This window comes from Pogona vitticeps, chromosome 2, assembly GCF_051106095.1.
Source record: "Pogona vitticeps strain Pit_001003342236 chromosome 2, PviZW2.1, whole genome shotgun sequence".
Classification (NCBI taxonomy): Eukaryota; Metazoa; Chordata; class Lepidosauria; order Squamata; family Agamidae; genus Pogona; species Pogona vitticeps.
Genome location: NC_135784.1, coordinates 22,432,721 through 22,452,567, shown reverse-complemented (window position 1 = coordinate 22,452,567; position 19,847 = coordinate 22,432,721). Strand labels below are relative to the sequence as shown.

Here is a 19,847-nt window from a genome sequence, read left to right as displayed (position 1 = left end):
AATTTTTTTTCCAGGTAGAGGATAAGTGAAACCGTAGGTACTGAGCCCACGTATACAACGGTCCTACTGTAATATATTTCTTTCTTTCTTTCTTTCTTTCTTTCTTTCTTTATTTATTTATTTATTTATTTATTTATTTATTTATTTATTTATTTATTTATATCCCACCCATCTGATCAATTGACTTTGGTGGAGCAAGTGACTTTGGTAGATTTGAATCAGCTGAGGGCAATACCTAGAAGACGTTAGATTTTCCCCCTCATTTCTAACCTAAACTACTGAATCTGAAAAACCAATTATACACCTTTATGGAAAGAAATCCAAGTTTCTTTGGAATAGGAGTGGGCAGCTTTTTGGGGTTTGAAAGCCACACAAACATATCCCTGCACCACTCCAGAAATCCCTGCCTTCAAATCTCTTCTTCTACAATGTTTTCTAAACTGGAAAAGCCCTTTGTACGCCCCCTTGTGGCACAATTTTAAAAAAATATAGAGCGGTGGGGTGCTGCAGGATTCCCAGACCAGATGGCTCAAGGGAGTCTTTGAGCTATACACTCCCCCCCCCCAAGAATCATTTTATTTTGGGCTTGGGGTGGGGCTCCCAGGCACCCCGGCTGTAGAATATTTGAGGGCCATCAACAGAACCCTTGTAACACGTGTAGGGGAAGTGCTCTCCCTGAGGCCTTGAAGAGCCACTGCGAGCCAGAGCAGAAGTCCATCCGGGAAGGAGAGAGGGATCAGGAGCAATTGCTCAGGGCCTTTGGACCAGCTGTGAGAAGAGCTATGCGACCAGAAACACCCCTTCACCTGAAGGATTTGTGACGTATTAAAGCAGTGGCCCCCAACCTTGGGCCTCCAGATGTTCTTGGACTTCAACTCCCAGAAATCCTGACCAGCGGAAGTGGTGGTGAAGGCTTCTGGGAGTTGTAGTCTAATAACCTCTGGAGGCCCACGGTTGGGGACCACTGTGTTAAAGGATGAAGCCAGTGGTGGCCACAATGAGTCATGAGAACTACATATGGCTTCCAGCAACTGTGACAGAACTATGTGTCTCAATACCGGCTGGTGGGAAGCAAGAGAAGGAGGTGGCTATCACAGAGCCACACCCGGCTTCTGGGGTTCCTGGGGGCATTTGTGATTGAAGAAACTCTGGGACCACACGAGCTTAGGATCCGATCTTTATTTTATTTATTTATTCATTCATTCTATTTATATCCCGCCCATCTGGTCAAGCGAGGACCACCAAGTTGCCTCCAATGGATGGCAACCCCATGAATGAGCGATCTCCAAAAAAAAAAAAAAAAAAAAAAAAAAAAAAAAAGTCAGGTCCTGCAGACTCAGGCTTGTGGCTTCCTTTAGGGACTCAGTCCATCTCCATATTTGGTCTTCCTCTTCTCCTGCTGCCTTCCACCTTTCCCAGCACCAGTGACTTTTCCTGAGAATCTTTCCTTCTTAGGAGGCACCCAAAGTCGGGCAGCCTCAGTTTCAACATGTTTGCCTCCAGAAAGAGGTCAGGCTTTGATCTGGGACCCATTTGCTGGTCTTTCTTGTGCTCCGGGGTTTTGACAAAGCTCTCCTTCAGCACCATATTTCAAACAAATCATTTTTTCCCTCTCTCTCAGCTTTTTTTCCCCTGTTTGGCTTTCACACCCATGACTGGAAATACATATGCTAGTGTGGATGCTCTTGGTCTTTGTCTGATCTGACCTAGCCCACTTTTTTCTTACACTCTTGTGACAAGATCTCACCCACCCCCTTCAGAAGAGAGGCAGTGTATCGAGAACAACTTTGTGAACTACAGAATTTAATGAGAGAAGCAACAATGGTCACATAAAACCTACAGTAGAGTCTGTACACAACACACCAAACGGAAAATCCTGCGGGCGGGGACACTGAACCTCCTGGCCATCTTATCTTCTCTGGGTTGGCAAAAGTGAGAGAAAAACAACAGTGGATATTAAAGAATGGGATTTATTTAAAAACAAGCTAAGATATGATACCCCTTCACAATGCAATGCATTTCCACAAACACATTTCAACAAAGTGTCATGAGGAAGGGCTTTCAAACAGCCGGCTATCCTTCCGAGGAGACCAGTTGAAGCTACAAAATGTCTTCACAGGCCTGAAAGATCCTGTTGTCTCTTTAATTCTTCTGAGCTACGTCAGCACCCAACCCTACCTGAAGTTTTGCCCCACCTCTGAACATTCATAACCGTGGTCCCTTATATGTGTTCTCTGGTGTTTAATAAGAGATTTCTTATCAATAAAGCTTTTGTCACAATCACAACACCGGTAGGGCTTCTCCCCTGTGTGGATTCTCGTATGCGAAACAAGGTTTCCTTTCTGACGGAAGCTCTTCCCACAGGCCGAGCATTTATAGGGTTTCTCTCCTGTGTGAACCCTTTTGTGGTTTACAAGCAAAGAGCTAGTATTGAAGCTTTTTCCACACTCAGAGCATCCATAAGGCTTCTCCCCTGTATGGATTCTTGTATGTTTTGTAAGAGATGATTTGACCCGAAAGCCCTTCCCACAGATTGTGCACTGATACGGTTTCTCCCCGGTGTGGGTCCTTTTGTGCGTAATAAGGTTTGATTTTGAGTTAAAGCTTTGTCCGCAGTCCGAACACGTGTACGGTTTCTCCCCTGTGTGGAGCCTTTTATGTTCAATAAACTGAAAGCTAGTGCTGAAGCTTTTCCCACAGTCAGTGCATTCGTACGGTTTCTCCCCGGTGTGGATTCTCACATGTGAGACGAGGTTTCCTTTGTTAACGAAACTTTTTTCACAGGCGGAACACTTGTAGGGTTTCTCCCCCGTGTGGGTTCTCGCGTGCATCATCAAGGATGTGCAATGAGAGAAGGCTTTGCCACACTGGGAGCATTTGTACGGTTTCTCTCCGGTGTGAATCCTCATGTGGGAGACGAGATTTCCTTTCTGGCTGAAGCTCTTCCCACAGTCGGAGCACTGGTACGGCTTCTCTCCTGTGTGGGTCCTCTCGTGGGTGACGAGATGGGATTTCTTACCAAAGCTCTGCCCGCAGTCAGGACAGGCGTAGGGGTTCTCTGCCATGTGGGTCCTCTTGTGTGCCGTGCAATTTAATTTCAAATCGAAACTCTGGCCACAGTCTGAGCATCTATAGGGCTTCTCCCCAGTGTGTACTCATACATGATCGATAAAGCCACCACTGTTACTAAAGCTTTCCCCACAATCTGTACATATGTAGGATTCCTTTCCAGTGTGGATTCTCCCATGGGTAACCAATTGGGTCCTCTCATAAAGCGTCTCACAGCACTGATGTGGCTCTCCCCCAGCTTGCGCACCCTCATCCTCAAGCCATTCAAAACTCTCAGGAAAGCTTTTCCCATAATCTGTGCCTAAATTTCTTCCTTATTTCTAAGGATCGCTTCTTGAACTGTTCTTTCACTTAAACTCCCGCCTCGGTCTTCGCACGGAAGCGTCTCTTCCGTCCTTCATCCCAGCTGACTTCCAGGCATGTTTTCTAACTTTAAAAACTATTCTTTTGGATAATATTGGAACAGAAGCTGGGAAACTCCTTATTTCCCCAGTTGGAAACCATCCTCTTCATTGTTCTACACTGAATCACAATCTATGGAGGGAAAGCAGAGAGAAGGAGAGAAAAGGAATTAAACGTTGATCAAATTGAGAATTGTTTCTGTGTATTTAGTAATCAGATAATTACAACGCAGGGTGGATGAAAACAATGATTAAAAAAAAGATTTGAATTTTATGATTTTTTAAAAAATTAAATTGTGAAAAAAGAATTTTTTAAAAAATGTAAACTATGATCTACATTGTGATTTTAACTGGTTTATTTAAATCAGATCCACAAAGTAAAAATTAAAGGAGGAAACATCGATTTGTACAGAAGAAAAATAAAAAACTTAAATTTGAATCCAACACTGCACACAGTTCTTAGCTGTTTGGCTAAGGTATTTATTATTAGTTTTATTTATACAGTTCAGCATAGCAAACTGTACTGGGTCCAGATGAAACTAAATGAGACATGATTAGCACAATTGGCTCATGACTTCTTTTTAAAGAAATGCAAGTATGTCTCGCCAGTCAATCTAAATCAGGGGTGAGCAATTAATTTCTATAAGGGGGCCACATGTAAAAATCTGAACTGTGTTCGGGGGCCGAATCAAATGTACTTCAAAATAAAATGAAACAGTGATGTTATGATTATTTTTATTTTAAACTTGTTAATCTTCACAAATACTAAAGACATTTTTTGCAGTATGTTAAAGATAAGCAAGTGAGCAATTTTAGACAAAAAGCTATAAATTGTTTTGATGTTCAGCTTGTTCAGTGAGAGAAATCCAGCCTGTCTTGGGCTTGAACAAATGCTTGAACACTGGAATGGAGCGATGAGCGGCGGGCCGAATGGGAACGGCTCGTGGTACGTATGTGGCCCTTGGGCCACACTTTACCCAGGTCTGATCTAAGATCAGGGAGGCATGGAGCGAGAGTAAACATTGTAAGTGCACAAATGGGCTACTAAGTCTTGTGGATGGATGTCTATGACAGCCATAAGACATAACATGTTGTCCCCTTTCTCCTCTTGCCTTCACACATAGGGATGTTGTAATGTAAAGCAGTGGTCCCCAACCTTGGGCCTCCAGATGTTCTTGGACTACAACTCCCAGAAGCCTTCACCATCATCTCTGCTAGCCAGGATTCCTGGGAGTTGAAGTCTTAAAAACATCTGGAGGCCCAAGGTTGGGGACCACTGATGTAAAGGATACAGCAGAGATGCACACACGAAGGGGTCCCGAAGCTTAGAAAGGACCCTGTGGAGGCTAACCCTTGGTGTGTGTTCCCCCCCCCTTCCTTTTCCCTCCTAGGGAAAGTCTCCTACCTCCATCAATACATTGCCAGAGCTTTTAATCTTGCAGCCCCTCTTTTATCTAAATCTTACTGCTGCAGATTAGCCCAGTCCTTCCAGTCTGCCTTTAATCCCTTACCCAGATTCTGGTTTCTCTCTTTAGCTCACCTGCTCCATCCGATCTCTTTGCATCACATCTGCAGCACGACATCCCAAAAAGAGGCAATCCCCACCTGCATGGGAGGTCCCAGGGGTGGACCCATGGAGGAGCCGGAACAGGAAGACAACCTACTCTTGTTGACATCGCTCTGCAGCCGCTCTAGGACCTGAAGCTTCTGTTGTGTTAACTCTTTAATTTAAAGCAAGTCTGTGATACACACTGCCGTTGGGTCCCAACCTTGGGTCCCCAGAGGTGCTTGGACTACGTCGTCGTTGTTTAGTCGTTTAGTTGTGTCCGACTCTTCGTGACCCCATGGACCAGAGCACGCCAGGCCCTCCTATCTTCTACTGCCTCCCGGAGTTGTGTCAAATTCATGTTGGTTGCTTCACAGACACTGTCCAGCCATCTCATCCTCGGTCGTCCCTTTCTCCTCTTGCCATCACACTTTCCCAACATCAGGGGCTTTTCCAGAGAGTCTTCTCTTCTCATGAGATGGCTAAAGTCCTGGAGCCTCAGCTTCAGGATCTGTCCTTCCAGTGAGCACTCGGGGTTGATTTCCTTTAGAATTGATAGGTTTGTTCTCCTTGCAGTCCAGGGGACTCTCAAGAGTCTCCTCCAGCACCACAATTCAAAGGCATCAATTCTTTGGCGGTCAGCTTTCTTTATGGTCCAGCTCTCACTTCCATACATCACTACAGGAAAAACCATAGCTTTGACTATTCGGACTTTTGTTGGCAAGGTGATGTCTCTGCTTTTTAAGATGCTGTCAAGATTTGTCATCGCTTTCCTCCCCAGAAGCAGGCATCTTTTAATTTCGTGGCTGCTGTCTCCATCTGCAGTGATCATGGAGCCCAGGAAAATAAAATCTTTCACTGTCTCCATATCTTCCCCTTCTATTTCCCAGGAGGTGATGGGACCAGCGGCCATGATCTTAGTTTTTTTGATGTTGAGTTTCAGACCATTTTTTGCACTCTCCTCTTTCACCCTCATTACAAGGTTCTTTAATTCCTCCTCACTTTCTGCCATCAGAGTGGTGTCATCTGCATATCGGAGGTTGTTGATATTTCTTCCGGCAATCTTAATTCCGGCTTGGGATTCATCCAGTCCAGCCTTCCGCATGATGTATTCTGCATATAAGTTGAATAAGCTGGGGGACAATATACAGCCTTGCCGTACTCCTTTCCCAATGGAACAATCACTTGTTCCATATCCAGTTCTAACTGCTGCTTCCTGTCCCACATATAGGTTTCTCAGTAGATAGATAAGGTGGTCAGGCACTCCCATTTCTTTAAGAACTTGCCATAGTTTGTTGTGGTCCACACAGTCAAAGGCTTTTGCATAGTCAATGAAGCAGAAGTAGATATTTTTCTGGAACTCTCTGGCTTTCTCCATAATCCAGCGCAGGTTAGCAATTTGGTCTCTAGTTCCTCTGCCTCTTCGGAATCCAGCTTGTACTTCTGGGAGTTCTCGGTCCACATACTGCTGAAGCCTACCTTGTATGATTTTGAGCATAACCTTGCTAGCGTGTGGACTACAACTCCCAGAAATCCTGGCCAACACCTCTAATGGTGAAGGCTTCTGGGAGTTTTAGTCCGAGAACATCTGAGGACCCATGACTGAGAACCACTGGGATACAGTGATGGACTAGGACTCTGGGGAGCAGGGTTTGAATCCCCCCCTCAGCCATGGAAACTCACTGGGTGAGTGAGAGTGGTAAAACTACTCCATAAATGTCTCACTTTCCTTGAAAGCCTTATTAAGGTTGCTATGAGTGTATTTCGACTCGACAGCACAGAACAACATGTTAAAAAAAAACACTAGATATTGTGCTGCCTGGGGTAGCCCAGCAAAGGGCACGCCTGAAAAAGCACCAAACCCAAAATATTTTGGATGAGATCCTACGGCTTAGTGTAGTAAATCACACTAGAGTTGTTGCTGCTGCTTTCGTTTCCATTAATTAGCCCTCCAGTTAGCTCAAACCAGTGTTGCACGCCATTTCCTTGGTATCAACTGTTATTATGTGCTGCCAGGTTGCTGTCAACTTAACAGCTACCGTATGGATACATGACTTCCAGAATATCTCGTCTTTAAGCGCCCTGCTCAGCTCTTGTAAGCCCAAGACTGTGGCTTCCTTTATGGAATCAATCTATCTTGTATTCGGTGTTCCTCTTTTCCTGCTAGGGTATAATCTATTTTTAAATAAACGTCCATAGTTTTGCATCACAGCCCTGGGTGGTGGTGGGGGGGCATTTTATCCTCTGACCTTTAAAGTTTGGGATGATTTTACCAGCAATCAGAAATCAAAACTCCCTGCACCAATCTTATGGCCTGCAACAACTCTCCCACAATACAATAGGTCTCAGGGCAGCCTGAGATGGGGGTGGGGGTGGGGCTTGAAAAATTATAATTTCTATAGGTCAGAAATGCTGAAGGTCATTTGTATATATCTAAGCAACAACACTGCCAAATTCAATATTTATTGCATTCACAGCCCTTTGATCCAAGACTGAATAGGGACCGTTATAGTACATCTGCAGTCTTTGTCTGCCTGCCAAAGCCAGTGCACCCTGTTTCATGAGTCAGTAACCCAGATGTGGCCTGGACACCTGGCCAAAATCCCACCTTAAATCTGATGTCTCTAAGCCAGCAATAATATTCTAGGGAATTTGTGGGCACAGTCCCAGGATTGGATGGGCCATCTACCTCCAAGAGGTCCATGATGATGGAAGCTGATGCACCAATGCCAGCAGGACATCCGTCAGGGACCTCTGGAGAAGCCACACCGTGCTAGGCTTTAGACTCAAGAAGTTATTTTCATTCACTTCTACCTGGTGAGAAATTGGCTGGATAGCTCAGTGGTTTAGATACCTGGTTGGAGAGCCAGAGGTTGGGAGTTTGATTCCTCCTCTGTGCCTCTAGGGAGAAGATCCAACCTGTGTGGCCTTGGGCAAGCTGCATAGTCCCAGGGCTCCCCCCAGAAGAAAGGGATGGAGAACCAATTCTGAGTATTTTCTACCTGGAAAACCCTTTAAAGGGCACATGATAATGATGACCAGGTGAGAAGGAGAGAGTTCCCCAGACTAGAAAGCATCCTCCAAAGACAGTATAAGAGGCTTTCCGTTCATCCACAACCAAGGTCAGAGCAAGAGGTTCCCAGGGAGCTTTCCCTGGTGCTGAAATACTGGCTGGCTTGTACCTCTGTGACTCCGCAGGCCAGCCTGAACACACGGCAAGTCCACAAACAGAGAGACAAAAAAGGGGGGGGGGTGTCTGCTAAGTCTCTACCCCTGAAATCATGTGCTGGGACCCTTCTTTCTCTTCTTCTCTCTAGGAAAAAAAAAACACCCCATTAAGCATCAGCTTCTGTTAGAACGCTAAGAGTGATAAATCCTGACCGCAAACCCCCTCCAGGACCAGACACCACTCTATCACATGATGAATTTGATTTTCTGTCCAGTACCCAAACCAGCCAACATGGGCAGGATAAGAAGCTGGGAACACAGAACAGAAAAGCTGTTCGTTCTTTGCTTTTATCACGCACATCATTGGGCATTTTGTCAGTTACCCAAGAGGGGATTGTAAGGGACCATCTTTCTGCGTAAAAAAGCAGGCCTAGAATGATAGAATGGTGGAGCTAGAAGAGACTTCAAGTGTCGTATCTAGAACAAGTTCACACTAGCTGGCCAACTGCACCACATGGACTCAGGCAGCCGTTTTCCATGAGCGTCCCTTCCCCTGAGGCTCCGTGGTTGGGGCCAGCCAGCCAAATGGACAGACGGACGAGACATGCCAAGGTTGCTCGTTTGCACCAAGCTGGAAGATGCGATGACAAGAGATTTCAAAGGCCATCATCCAAACGTCTGTGAGTCGGGAAGCTTACACCAAGTCGGCTCCCAACCTGCATTTGGTTAGACATTTGTAGAAACTGGTGCCTCAATAAAGTATTAAAGAGACTATTTTAAGTTAAAGCAAAACAACGGAAGCACTGTGACACTCTTAATACTGTGGGGTTCCCCCCCCTCCGAGAAATCAGTCCTTTCTAGCAAAAACCAAGGAAGATCTGCAGCCCACTTCACCAGCTGCACCAGAACAAGTGGGTTAAGTCAGAAAAAGCTGAGGCCAAATAAAATCTATTCATTTTAAAGCCACCACAGGACTGTTTGTAGAAGATGAACAAATTTTACTCCATTGTTAAGATTTCATGAATAATGCTCCTCTTTAAACACAAGGAGCACAACGTTCACACGGAAATAAATAAGTCTCAGAGAAGCCACAATTCTTTTTCTTTTCTTTCTTTCTTTCTTTTGGTTGCTGCTGAAACAGATTAAGATGGCTCCTATTTGAAAAATATATCACCTGCGACATTTTACTCCAAAGGAAAAAGGTTAATTACAGAAGTGACATCTGGAGGAAACAGAGCAAAGGAAAGAAACATCTATCCATCCAAAGCCCAAATTCGATTCCACAGATACTGTTGGCAGCTGCGTTCTGGGGGGTAGATGGGAGAAAAGCAAAGGCATTTTAGAGACATATATTTCAAGTTTTGAGAAGGGAGGAGAAAGGCGAACACAAACGCTGGGAGGCCATGAAATCATGGGGTCATAAGGGGTTGTGCCCATATAGAGAACCTTAGTGGGCCACATCGTGAGATCAGGAAGGCCAGATTTGAACTCAGACCCTGAGGCACAGAGATAAGGTTGGGATACTACAGCGAGCAACATGCTTTACAGAGTTTGTACTGATAGGGGCAGGAAGGGAAGTCTTCTCAGAGATGGGAAGGTATTTTTTGGACCACCACCTCTTGAATACCCCAGCCATCATGGCCAGCAGTCCTCCTGCCTTGGAAAGTCTAGACGCTGCAGTCGACAACAGTAACATTTCCCGTCTCTGAGATACACAACATCAGGGTAGTAAGGAAGAGACACTTTATGTAAGACGAAGAAAGGGATAGATCAGGGAATCCTTTCTACCACCGTTCCTGTAGTAGGAACACAGTAGGATCTGTGGAATTAGTATCTGTGGTTTCACTTATCTGCGATCTGAAAATATTAAAAAGAAAAACTAGAAATACAGTATGTATTTTCACAATGTATTTACCAGAACTGACCACTAGAGGGAGCACGAGACCACACTATGTACTGTATTCTTATTGTTGAAGAACCCATAGCATAGTCTCCGGCTCCCTACAGTGATCAGTCCTGGTATAGCAATACAGTACATATGAAAATATTTTTTTCTGGGTTTTTTTCATGGCAAGGCCAGTTTATAGCCTGGGCTAGTATCTGGATGATGGAGAAGAGTTTGCCCTAAGAGGCAGGGTAGAAAACAAATTTAAGATGTGCCTTGTAATGTCTTTCAAGGTAGGCATGGAGAATGGACTTCCAGATGCTGTTGATCTGCAACTCCCATCACCCTTCATCACTGACTAGGAAAATGTAAACCCCAACACACAAACTACAGTAGGACCCTTGCCTCCATGGGGAATCGATTCCAAGCCCCCAGTGCAGATGCTGAAAAAGGCAATTACAGTGGTGCCTCGCTTACCTGCGATAATCTGTTCCAGGAAAATCACCATTAAGTGAAAACATTGTAAAGCGATAATAAAAACCCCATTGAAACGCACTGAAACCCGTTCAATGCGTTCCGATAGGGTAAAAACTCACCGTCCAGCGAAGATCCTCCATACGGCGGCCAGTTTCGCTGCCTGTATAGCAAGGAATCTGTCCCTAAACACAGCGGGGAGCCATTTTAATCACCCGGTGGCCATTTTGAAACCGCCGATCAGCTGTTAAAAAACGTCGTTTTGTGAAGAATCGGTTCCCGAAGCAGGGAATCGATCATCGCAAAGCGAAATTCCCCCATTTAGACCATCGTTTTGCAATCGCAATTGCGATCACAAAAAGATCATCGTAATGCGGATTCGTTGTAATGCGGGGCAATCGTAAAGCGAGGCACCACTGTATAGCAAATGCTATTATAATAGCGAATTCTATACATAGCACAGTCTCTGGCTCCCTCTCATGGCCTGTTTTGGGAATAACATCATGGAAATATGTTTGCCTAGCCCAGTGGTTCTTAACCTTGGGTTACTCAGGTGTTTTTGAACTGCAACTCCCAGAAACCCCAGCCAGCATAGCTGGTGGTGAAGGCTTCCGGGAGTTGCAGTCCAAAAGCACCTGAGTAACCCAAGGTTAAGAACCAGTGTCCTAGTGAATGCTATACTTAACAGGGTCTCTGGCTCCCTCTCGTGGCCAGTTTTTGTAACAACATCATGGAAATGCGGTATTTCTCCGTCTATAAGACACTACTTTTTCCTAAAATCATTACCGTAAAAATTGAGAGGTGTCTTTTACATGGAAGTAAAAATGTCCAACATTCTGAGCTCAGAGGCTGAATCCTCAAAGCTAATTTTTCTTAATTTGGGGGTCAGAAAATTGGGGGGGGTGCATCTTATAAATGGGGGCATGTTATAAATGCAAAAATACGGTATATTTGCCGAGTCAATGCTATACTTAACATGGTCTCTGGCTTCCTCTTGTGGCCAGTTTTGGTAATAACATCATGGAAATATATTTATCTAGTGAATGCTATATTTAGCATAGTTTCTGGCTCCCTCTAGTGGCCTGGTAACTTCATTGTTAAAAATATATATTTTGGGAATTTTTCTTTTAATATTTTCAGACCGTGGATAAGTGAATCCGTGGATACTGATGCCGCAGATAAGAAGGTCCCACTGTAATTGCTTTAACCTGTTAAAATAATACAGGAAGGGTGAACCTCTTTGGTTTTTTTTTTTTTTTTTAAAGAGTTGAAGAATCGAGCTGCTAGACCCTAGGGAGGGTGGATTTAGGTATTAATCCCCTTTATTCAAGTAATGAACTTCAGAGAGGATGAAAGGGGATATTCTTGGCAGGAATATTCTGTGCTTGCCTTCCCCTATGTATGTATGTCTAGCATGACATTTTATAAGGTTATAAACTTTATTACTGTCAGGATGTGAAAAAATTCACCTGTAGTTTCTTCCACATCTAGCTGCTGTTACACAGGAACCTCTTGAGAAGCTCCTAACCCTGCTGGGCAGCTGAGCTCATAAAACATTTCGTGCGCTGGGAACCATGGTAGGTTGAGTGAAACATAAGCTATTTGGAGGAACCGCATCATAACCTCTCAGAGTAACTTTCTAACCATGGGAAGTGATACGGGCAAATACCGGTGGGTTTTCTTGATCTTTTCCTACTCCAAACCAGCACAATTTCAGAAGAGTATACAAAAATCAGCATTAAGGCATCCCAGATATTCCAGATTTCCTATCCTGACTCTTCAAAACAGAAAATATTCTCAACAAAAGGCAGTCTCCCTTATCTAGAAGATGCCTTTGAAACCATTGTGCCCCGGCCTGGCTCCCCCCCGCCCCACCCCCCCAAAAGCAGATGGATTGGCAGTTCATGGCTCCAACTAGTTTTTGTAGAAAAATGGAGATGATCTTATCATAAAATGCCCCCCCCCGACTATTTGGAAATCCAGTCAAATCGTCTCTTCTGGAAGCTTCCTTTACCTGATTTCCTTCCTGTATTTTGTTTTCACCTGCATTCAAGGCATATTTTAGGGTCAGCTCTCCTCCCCCCCCCCCATACACCTCAGCCCACCACCTGGGATGTGAGCACGGTTTCTCCAAAGCTTAGCCATTTCACATTTTTAATTAATTCCTCCTCAGTATCTCTGTCCTGATACCAGCTGTTCAGGAGGACTACGTTTCACCAAGGACTCTTTCACAAACTTTTAAATAATGCTCTGAACGCTTGTTTCCAGACACAGAGGGCTTTCCTACGGTCAATTCCCTCAAATCTTTTTCCTCACGTTTCTCACACCCAGGGTTGTTTTCACTTCTCCCCTGTATGAACCCTCTGATGCCTCATCAAGGCTCCTCTCTGTCCAAATGCTTTCCCACACTCAGGACATCCATAGGGTTTCTCCCCAGTATGGATTCTCTGGTGTTGCTTCAGAGTTCCTCTCTTCGTGAAGCATTTCCCACACTGGGAACATATGTAGGGTTTCTCCCCAGTATGGATTCTCTGATGCTGCTTCAGAGTTCCTCCGTCAGTGAAACACTTCCCACACTGGGAACATTTGTACGGTTTCTCTCCAGTATGAATTCTCTCATGTCTCTTTAGATTTCCCCCCTCAGTGAAGGCTTTTCCACACTGGGCACATTTATAGGGTTTTTCCCCAGTATGAATTCTCTCGTGGATCTTTAAAAAATCACTCCGACTGAAGGTTTTCCCACACTCAGGACACTGAAACTCTCTCTCTTCAGTATGGCTCCTCTGATGTCTTTTCAACTTGCCCCTCTCGCTGAAGCTTGCGCCGCACCACGAACATTTGTACGGTTTCTCTCCCGGATAAATCCCCTTGTATCGCTTGACTGCCTGCCGAAAAGGGAAGACTTTCCCAGAGGTGGGACATTCCCGCCTTTTCTTTCCGGTATGAAGTTGCTCATGATTTAGCAAATGTTCTCTTTCACTGAAGTGTTTCTTACAATGAGAACATTCGTACGGTTTCATTTTGCCTCCAAGAGATTCATTTCTCTGAAGTGTTTCTGAGGAAACTCGGTTTCCACACTCGGAAGACCTGTGAGATTTTGCTTCGGCCTGGTTATTCCGTCCTCTGGCCAAATTCTCCCCCTTTCTGTTCCCAAAGAATTCCGATTTACTCTCTCCAGACATGGATCTCGGTTGTTTCTTAGGGTGGGAGTTTTGAATGAAGTCTTCCTCAGGCGTGGGGAATTCTCTGTGGTCCTCCAACACCTCAAATTCTAGCCTGGAGTGGTATCTTCTTCCACACTTGGGAAACAACAGCGCCTTTCCCCTTGAGTCTCTTTCAGAAGGCTGGAGAACTGCGCCTTCTGGGAAGTCATGGCATGTGTTCTCTCTCGCTTCTAGCTGCCTTCCCCATTCCTCTTTCGTTTCGCACCCTTCCTTGTGCGTCTCCATCCTCTCCAGCATATTCCCTCCACTTATGTGTAGAACAGTCCCGGGCATGTCCTCAGCTTCACTTTCTCCCCACTGAAGATTCTCTTTCTTCACATGACTTTCCTCCCCTACAGAAAGAGAGAGAAGAACTTTATTCATGCTCTGGAGAACACTTTTCAGGGCAGGTGTAACGTCTGTCTCCTTGCTTTTCCTTGTAAGTATTAGAAGGACATTCTGTGGTTACACCCACAAATCTTTCTGTCTCTATCTGCCATTCATCCCTCTCCCTTTACCTGTTCTTTTGGTTTCTAAATTACAGAACAATATGTTTGTGCTTGCCATGACATATTTGTTCTTTAATAATAATTTAATAATAAATAATCTTAGAACTGCAGAGCTGGAAAGGACCCTACGGATCATCAAGTCCAGCCCCTGTCAGGGAGGCTCAGTGAGGAATCGAACTCACAACTCTGTTTCCGCAGCCAGATGCCTAAACCACTGAGCTATCCAACAGTTCTACAGCAGAAGGAGAATATCCTTACTATGGGTGGTCTCTCCCAAGCAGGAGGGCAACCTATGGTACTGGCGTCCTCCCCCACTGTAGGAGAATGGGGGAACGGAATGGACACAGAGGGCTCTAAAGTATAGGAGAACAGGAAAAGCAGCTTTAAGAGTGTATTATTCACTCAATAAACCCTTGATTTATGAACTGACTGACCCTGACCTGACATCTCAATCATTCTTCTTTGTTCTTCTCTGACTTGGCTCCCTGATGTTTCAATTCAGCTTGGCTTTAGATGTTCCAACTAGCACCCAGACCAAGACTACTGTATTTTTCCATGTATAAGACACCCCCATGTATAAGACGCCCCCACTTTTCTAATGCAAAATTAAGAAATCTAAGTGGGGCTTAGCAAGTGTAGGGAGAAAGGGATCAAAGCGCTGCAGGATCGCTTTGATCCCTGCTTTCCCCTCCACTTGTTTTTGTTCTCTCTTTAGCTTACTTCCGTGTATAAGACAACCCTCAATTTTTAGTCTAAAGATTTTAGACAAAAGTATAGTCTTATACATGGAAAAATATAGTACCTCCTTAGAAAAGCCTTCTGAGGAAGTTTCCATCAAACAAACTAATCAGAGGGATGTTGGAATGAGTGGACAGCTTCTGAACAGATTGTGAGACACCTGGAGATGTGCCACATTGTTCCTAAGCTACACATAACTTGACCAAAGCAATGTAACCCAAGCAGCATAATTCTTGTTGACAAAGAGATATAGATCTGGGGGACTTATAAAAAAGACTCAGGAAGAAGTCAAGAATGGTACTGAAGAAGGAAATTCAGCTGGTGCAACGGCTCCCGTCCTGCTGCAGGACAAGCTGCCATTAACCAAATCTTCTTGTCTTCTGCAAGACTAACCTGGCAGAAGAACGCTGGCCCCAGCAGATCTGACTAATACCCTGCTCTTCTTAATGTTTATCTTTTAATTTTGTATACATGAATCACGCTCATGTCATTCTCTTTTTAGTTGAGTTGACTAATAGGTTTATTTGATTTTTACATGGTTGATGTGTTAACATAGTTCTTATTTCATATGTTATTGTGGCTTATTTTGTTGTGAATTGTCCAGAGTGGCCACAGTAGCCAGACGGGCGGCATATAAATCAAATAAAATAAATAATAAAACACATAAATTGTTCTCTCCAAAATCATAAGTTCATAGTCCAGAGAGCCCTTACCTAGCATGCTGATCTCCACATCGTTGTTTTCTACGACTTCACCGTAGATCTGTCCATCCGCAGTGCCTGACGGCTCATCTTCCTCTAGATCCGGGGAATCCAAACACTCCACTTTTATCGGCCCCTAAAAGAGGAAGGGGGAAGCAATTCAGAACATAGTAATATTTCTGGAAGAATGTCTTGAGTACGGATAAGATACACATTTCATTTGGTCACATCCTTTCTCTAGTGGACCAATTCTACCAGTTTCGACCCTCTCCCAAAGCAACTTGCTGGATATCGGGAGCCTATCAACAGGTCAATTAAGCTCTACAATTATGGACACTATGAAACACACCCAACTTTCTATCCCTGTACACGTGCAGCACAGTTCCTCGAAATGGTCACCCAAAGGAGATTTGCAATATTCTTGCCACCATAAAATCCTGACATGATGGGAAGTTCAAACACCTAGTTTTCATCCCACAGCAAACCTCCTAAAGATGCTATTCCTGTACCATCACCACCACTACAGAACAAGGACAACCTTAAGCTACCATGCTAAGCTGTTGTGACTTACTGGTAACTAACACAACAGATTGGCAAACTGAGAGCTGAACTGCAGGGAGTAAACAGGATGAAAGCTTATAGAATCCTAGAATAACTGATTTGGAAGGTACCTACGAGGCCATTCAGCCGACACCTCTGCTCAACACAGGAATCCGAATCAAAGCAGACCTAACAGACGATTATCCAATTTCCTCTTGAATGCCTCCGGCACTGGAGTGCTCACCACCTTCCGAAGTAATTGGTTCCATCATCGTACTACTCTAACAGTTTGGAATTTTTTCCTGATATTCAGCCTAAATCTGGCTTCCTGTAGCTTGAACCCACTGTTACGTGTCCTGCACTCTGGGATGATCGAGAACAGATCCTGTCCCTCTTCTGAATGAATACGACTTTTTAAGTCCTTTCATGGATTCACAGTCATTAAAGATGATTCTTCGTCCATACAACCTGAACAGCTTAAAACCTGCATTTGTTAGCTTGAAATCAAGATGGATAAAAATCAAACTGATTTAAATCAAAAAAAAGTTTTTCATTTGAACTGTCTAACTTCCCACCTTGATTAAAAAAAGATTAAATTGTGAATTGTAAATCTATTTGATTTAAATTAAATACAGCCTACTTGAAACATTGTTGTAGTGAGCGTGGCTATTCTCTGGATTAAACAGTAACAACAGTTACAGAAAAAGTGATACTAATGGGAGTGGGATACAAACTGAATAAATAAATGAACAAACAAGCAAACGAATGAATAAATAACAAGGCAAGAAGCTGCCTGACAAGGCCACATGAGAAGAATCAGAGACATCCATTCATAGTCTTTCCTCACTTGTAAATAAAATCTTAGCTTGGGCCAATGTACATCTGTCAAACATACCTGCTCTAGGCTCAATTCTGTAAAAACGCAGAGCAAGGTAACCCTTTTTACATCAGCAAAACAGGAGATGAAATGTATGTACCACACTAAGTGGCAGTCAAAATGTCTGGCTTGTTTGCCTTTGCCTCCATTTTTGTCAGATGAAAGTTCTGGATAACTTAAAAGCTGACCTAATTCCTAACATTACCTCGTATTTGTAATCCAGATCATAACCACCAGCCCATGAAAACAAAAATAACAACTCACAGAAACTTCATGGATGATTCTACCGAAAAAAACCTCTTACCTGCCACTTCTCTCTCTCAGCCTGTTGCCGGCTCATGAGGAAGTCCTCTGCCAGGGCCACCGCCTGGGAGCAGGAGTCAGGCCCTCCTGCCCGGATCCAGTCCTGGAGGTCCGGGGGAAGGCTGGCCAGGAACTGCTCCAGGATCAGCAGCTCCAGGATCTGCTCCTTGCTGCGTCTCTCCGGCCTCAGCCACCGGTGGCAAAGCTCCTGCAGCTGGCTGTAAATCCTCCGGGGGTCTTCCACCTCCTGGCAACAGAACTGCCTGAAATGCTGGCGCTTCAGCTCCATCCTCAGAGCATCCCGTTGCAAAATGGCAGCCTTCACTTTCCCATAATCCTCCCTGTCTCTGGCTTCCAGGCTCCGAAAGGCCTGCTCCGCTTCTCCACTCAGTGCGGGAAGAAGCTGGGCGGACCACTCCTCTGTCGGCCACCGGCAAGCTTTGGCCACTTGCTCAAAGGAGGACAGGAAGGCCTTAGTGTCATCCCACGGGGCCATCTCGGACACGCCGGGGTCCCCTCCTCCTGGGGGAACGGGTTGCAGGGTCTCCAGGAACTCCTGCCATTGCGCTTCCCATAGCTCTTGCATCCCCTTGGCCGGATCCTGCTTCCAGGCTTGCAGAAATGTCCTTCTCGGTCACATTGGCTCCTGACTCATCCTCCTGAAATCAAGAGTTAGTACGTTTTCAGATTACATCGGCACATCTTTAGCGATCGCCAGCATTTCAGACACCTAAAACGGTTTCTACCCAAAACAACAAAAAACATCATTCTTCTTTTAGAAACTATTGTTAAAACAGAGAATCATAGAAGGATGGGGTTGGAAAGCCTTGCCTATATTGACCATCGATCCCAACCCTCTGCTCCATGAAGGAATCCAAATCAAAGCAGATCTGGCAGAGGGTTATCCAATTTTATCTCAAATTTATCTCAGTCTCCAGCTCAGGATTGCTCACTAACTCCCAAGGTCATGGGTTCCATCGTCATACTGCTCTAACAGTTAGAAAGTTTTCCCCCCGATATTCAGCTGAAATCTGGCTTCCTGTCGCTTGAGCCCCTTGCTGCCTGTCCCGCACTCTGCCATAATCAAGAACAGATCCTGCCCCTCCTCTGTATGGCAGCCTTTCCAAGTATCTGAAAAGTGCTCTCCTACACAGCATCTCCCCTCCGTCTTCTTTTCTCCAGGCGTAACATACCCAGTTCTTTCAGAGCATGGCACAAAAGCATAGACCTGCGTGAGGTCAGTCAAGCAAAAATATACTGTAATCCTAACACTTATTTCAGGGCATCTTTCTCTTTGAACATAGAGTTCAGAGGGCACTCGCCCTAAGTTAAACAAACAAACAAACAAACAAACAAACAAACAAACAAACAAATAATCTGACCAAATGCTGCTGGAGGTTCAGCAATAACAAATCAGGTTGTTTGTTTGTTTTTTAAGATCCTCGACAAGACAGGGCCAAAGGAAGCTGGATCCCTGCGATCATCCGAGATCATCCCTCAAGAGGACAATCCCCGGAGTCAAGTCTGCGGTCCACACACACACCCCCGAAGCGAAGCGGAGCAGGATCGGCCTCCTCCTCCTTCGGGGGAAGCCCACCCTCCTCCTTCCTCCACCCACGTGGGGGGAGGCCCTTCTCTCTCTCCCCCTCCGGCCACCACCAGAGCTCAAAGCAGCGCCCTAAAACCCAAAGGGACGAGGAGGCCGGTGGGAAGCCTGAAGACCGTCGGGGCTTGCTTTTTCTGCCCTGCTCTGCTCCGTTTTGCACCGAGTCAGACCTGAAGAGGAATGGAAAAAAGGGGGCCAAGCCTTCCCCCGGGACACCGGATCTGGCCAATAGCCGGCTAGGAGGGAGGGAGGCTGCGGGAAGAAGGAGGAGAAGGCAGTGGATCCTCTTTTATTTCTTTTTTTTCCCCCTTTTCTCTCTACGGCGGAACCTCCGCCTTTTCAATGGGATTCTCCTTCCGCGGTGGAGCTGCCGAGGCTCCCTCCCAGCCGCCGCCGCCGCCGCCACCACCACACCCAGGGCGCCCCCTCCTGGGCCGCCCGAGCATAGCCGCGCTTCGCTCTGGCCGCCTGAAACGAAGCCCTGAGGGGGGAAAAAAGAGAGGACCAAACCTCCCGCCCCCGCCCCAAAATGGTGGCCAAAAGAGGCGCCTCAGGCATCGAGTCCAACCCGCCTCTCCAGGCAGGAACCCAGATCACAGCAGACCGGATAGGATGCTGGGGACCACTTTTTCTCTCTCTCGAAGGCCTCCAGCATTGGAGCGCCCGACACCTCCCCAGGCCATGGGGTTCCCTTGTCGTGCTGCTCTAGCAGTTAAGACATTTTCTCTTGACATTCAGCCTCAAACTGCCTTCCTGTCGCTTGAGCCCATGGTTAGGTGTCCTGCGCTCCGGGATGATCGAGAACAGATCCTGCCCCTCCTTCTTTG

At 45.4% G+C, this 19,847-nt stretch overlaps 1 protein-coding gene across 1 annotated transcript; it reads right to left on the bottom strand.

The window, feature by feature from the left end:
- Positions 1–1,950: 1,950 nt before the first annotated feature.
- On the bottom strand, positions 1,951–19,436 carry LOC110090638 (uncharacterized). Its single transcript, XM_078388423.1, has 5 exons — positions 19,191–19,436; positions 17,416–18,073; positions 15,707–15,830; positions 12,943–14,099; positions 1,951–3,026 (listed from the first exon to the last, which is right to left on the bottom strand). The coding sequence occupies exons 2-5, from the start codon at positions 17,998–18,000 to the stop codon at positions 2,175–2,177; spliced, it is 2,718 nt and encodes a 905-aa protein (XP_078244549.1). The 5' UTR covers positions 18,001–18,073; positions 19,191–19,436; the 3' UTR covers positions 1,951–2,174.
- Between the last annotated feature and the right edge of the window lie 411 nt (positions 19,437–19,847).

Coding starts and splice junctions, on each gene's coding strand:
- LOC110090638 (XM_078388423.1), bottom strand. CDS start 18,000: ATGCAAGAGCTATGGGAAGCGCAATGGCAGGAGTTCCTGGAGACCCTG. Junction 15,831..17,415: donor CTGAGAGAGAGAAGTGGCAG/GTAAGAGGTTTT, acceptor TTCCTCTTTTAG/GGGCCGATAAAAGTGGAGTG. Junction 14,100..15,706: donor TGTGGAGATCAGCATGCTAG/GTAAGGGCTCTC, acceptor CTCTTTCTGTAG/GGGAGGAAAGTCATGTGAAG.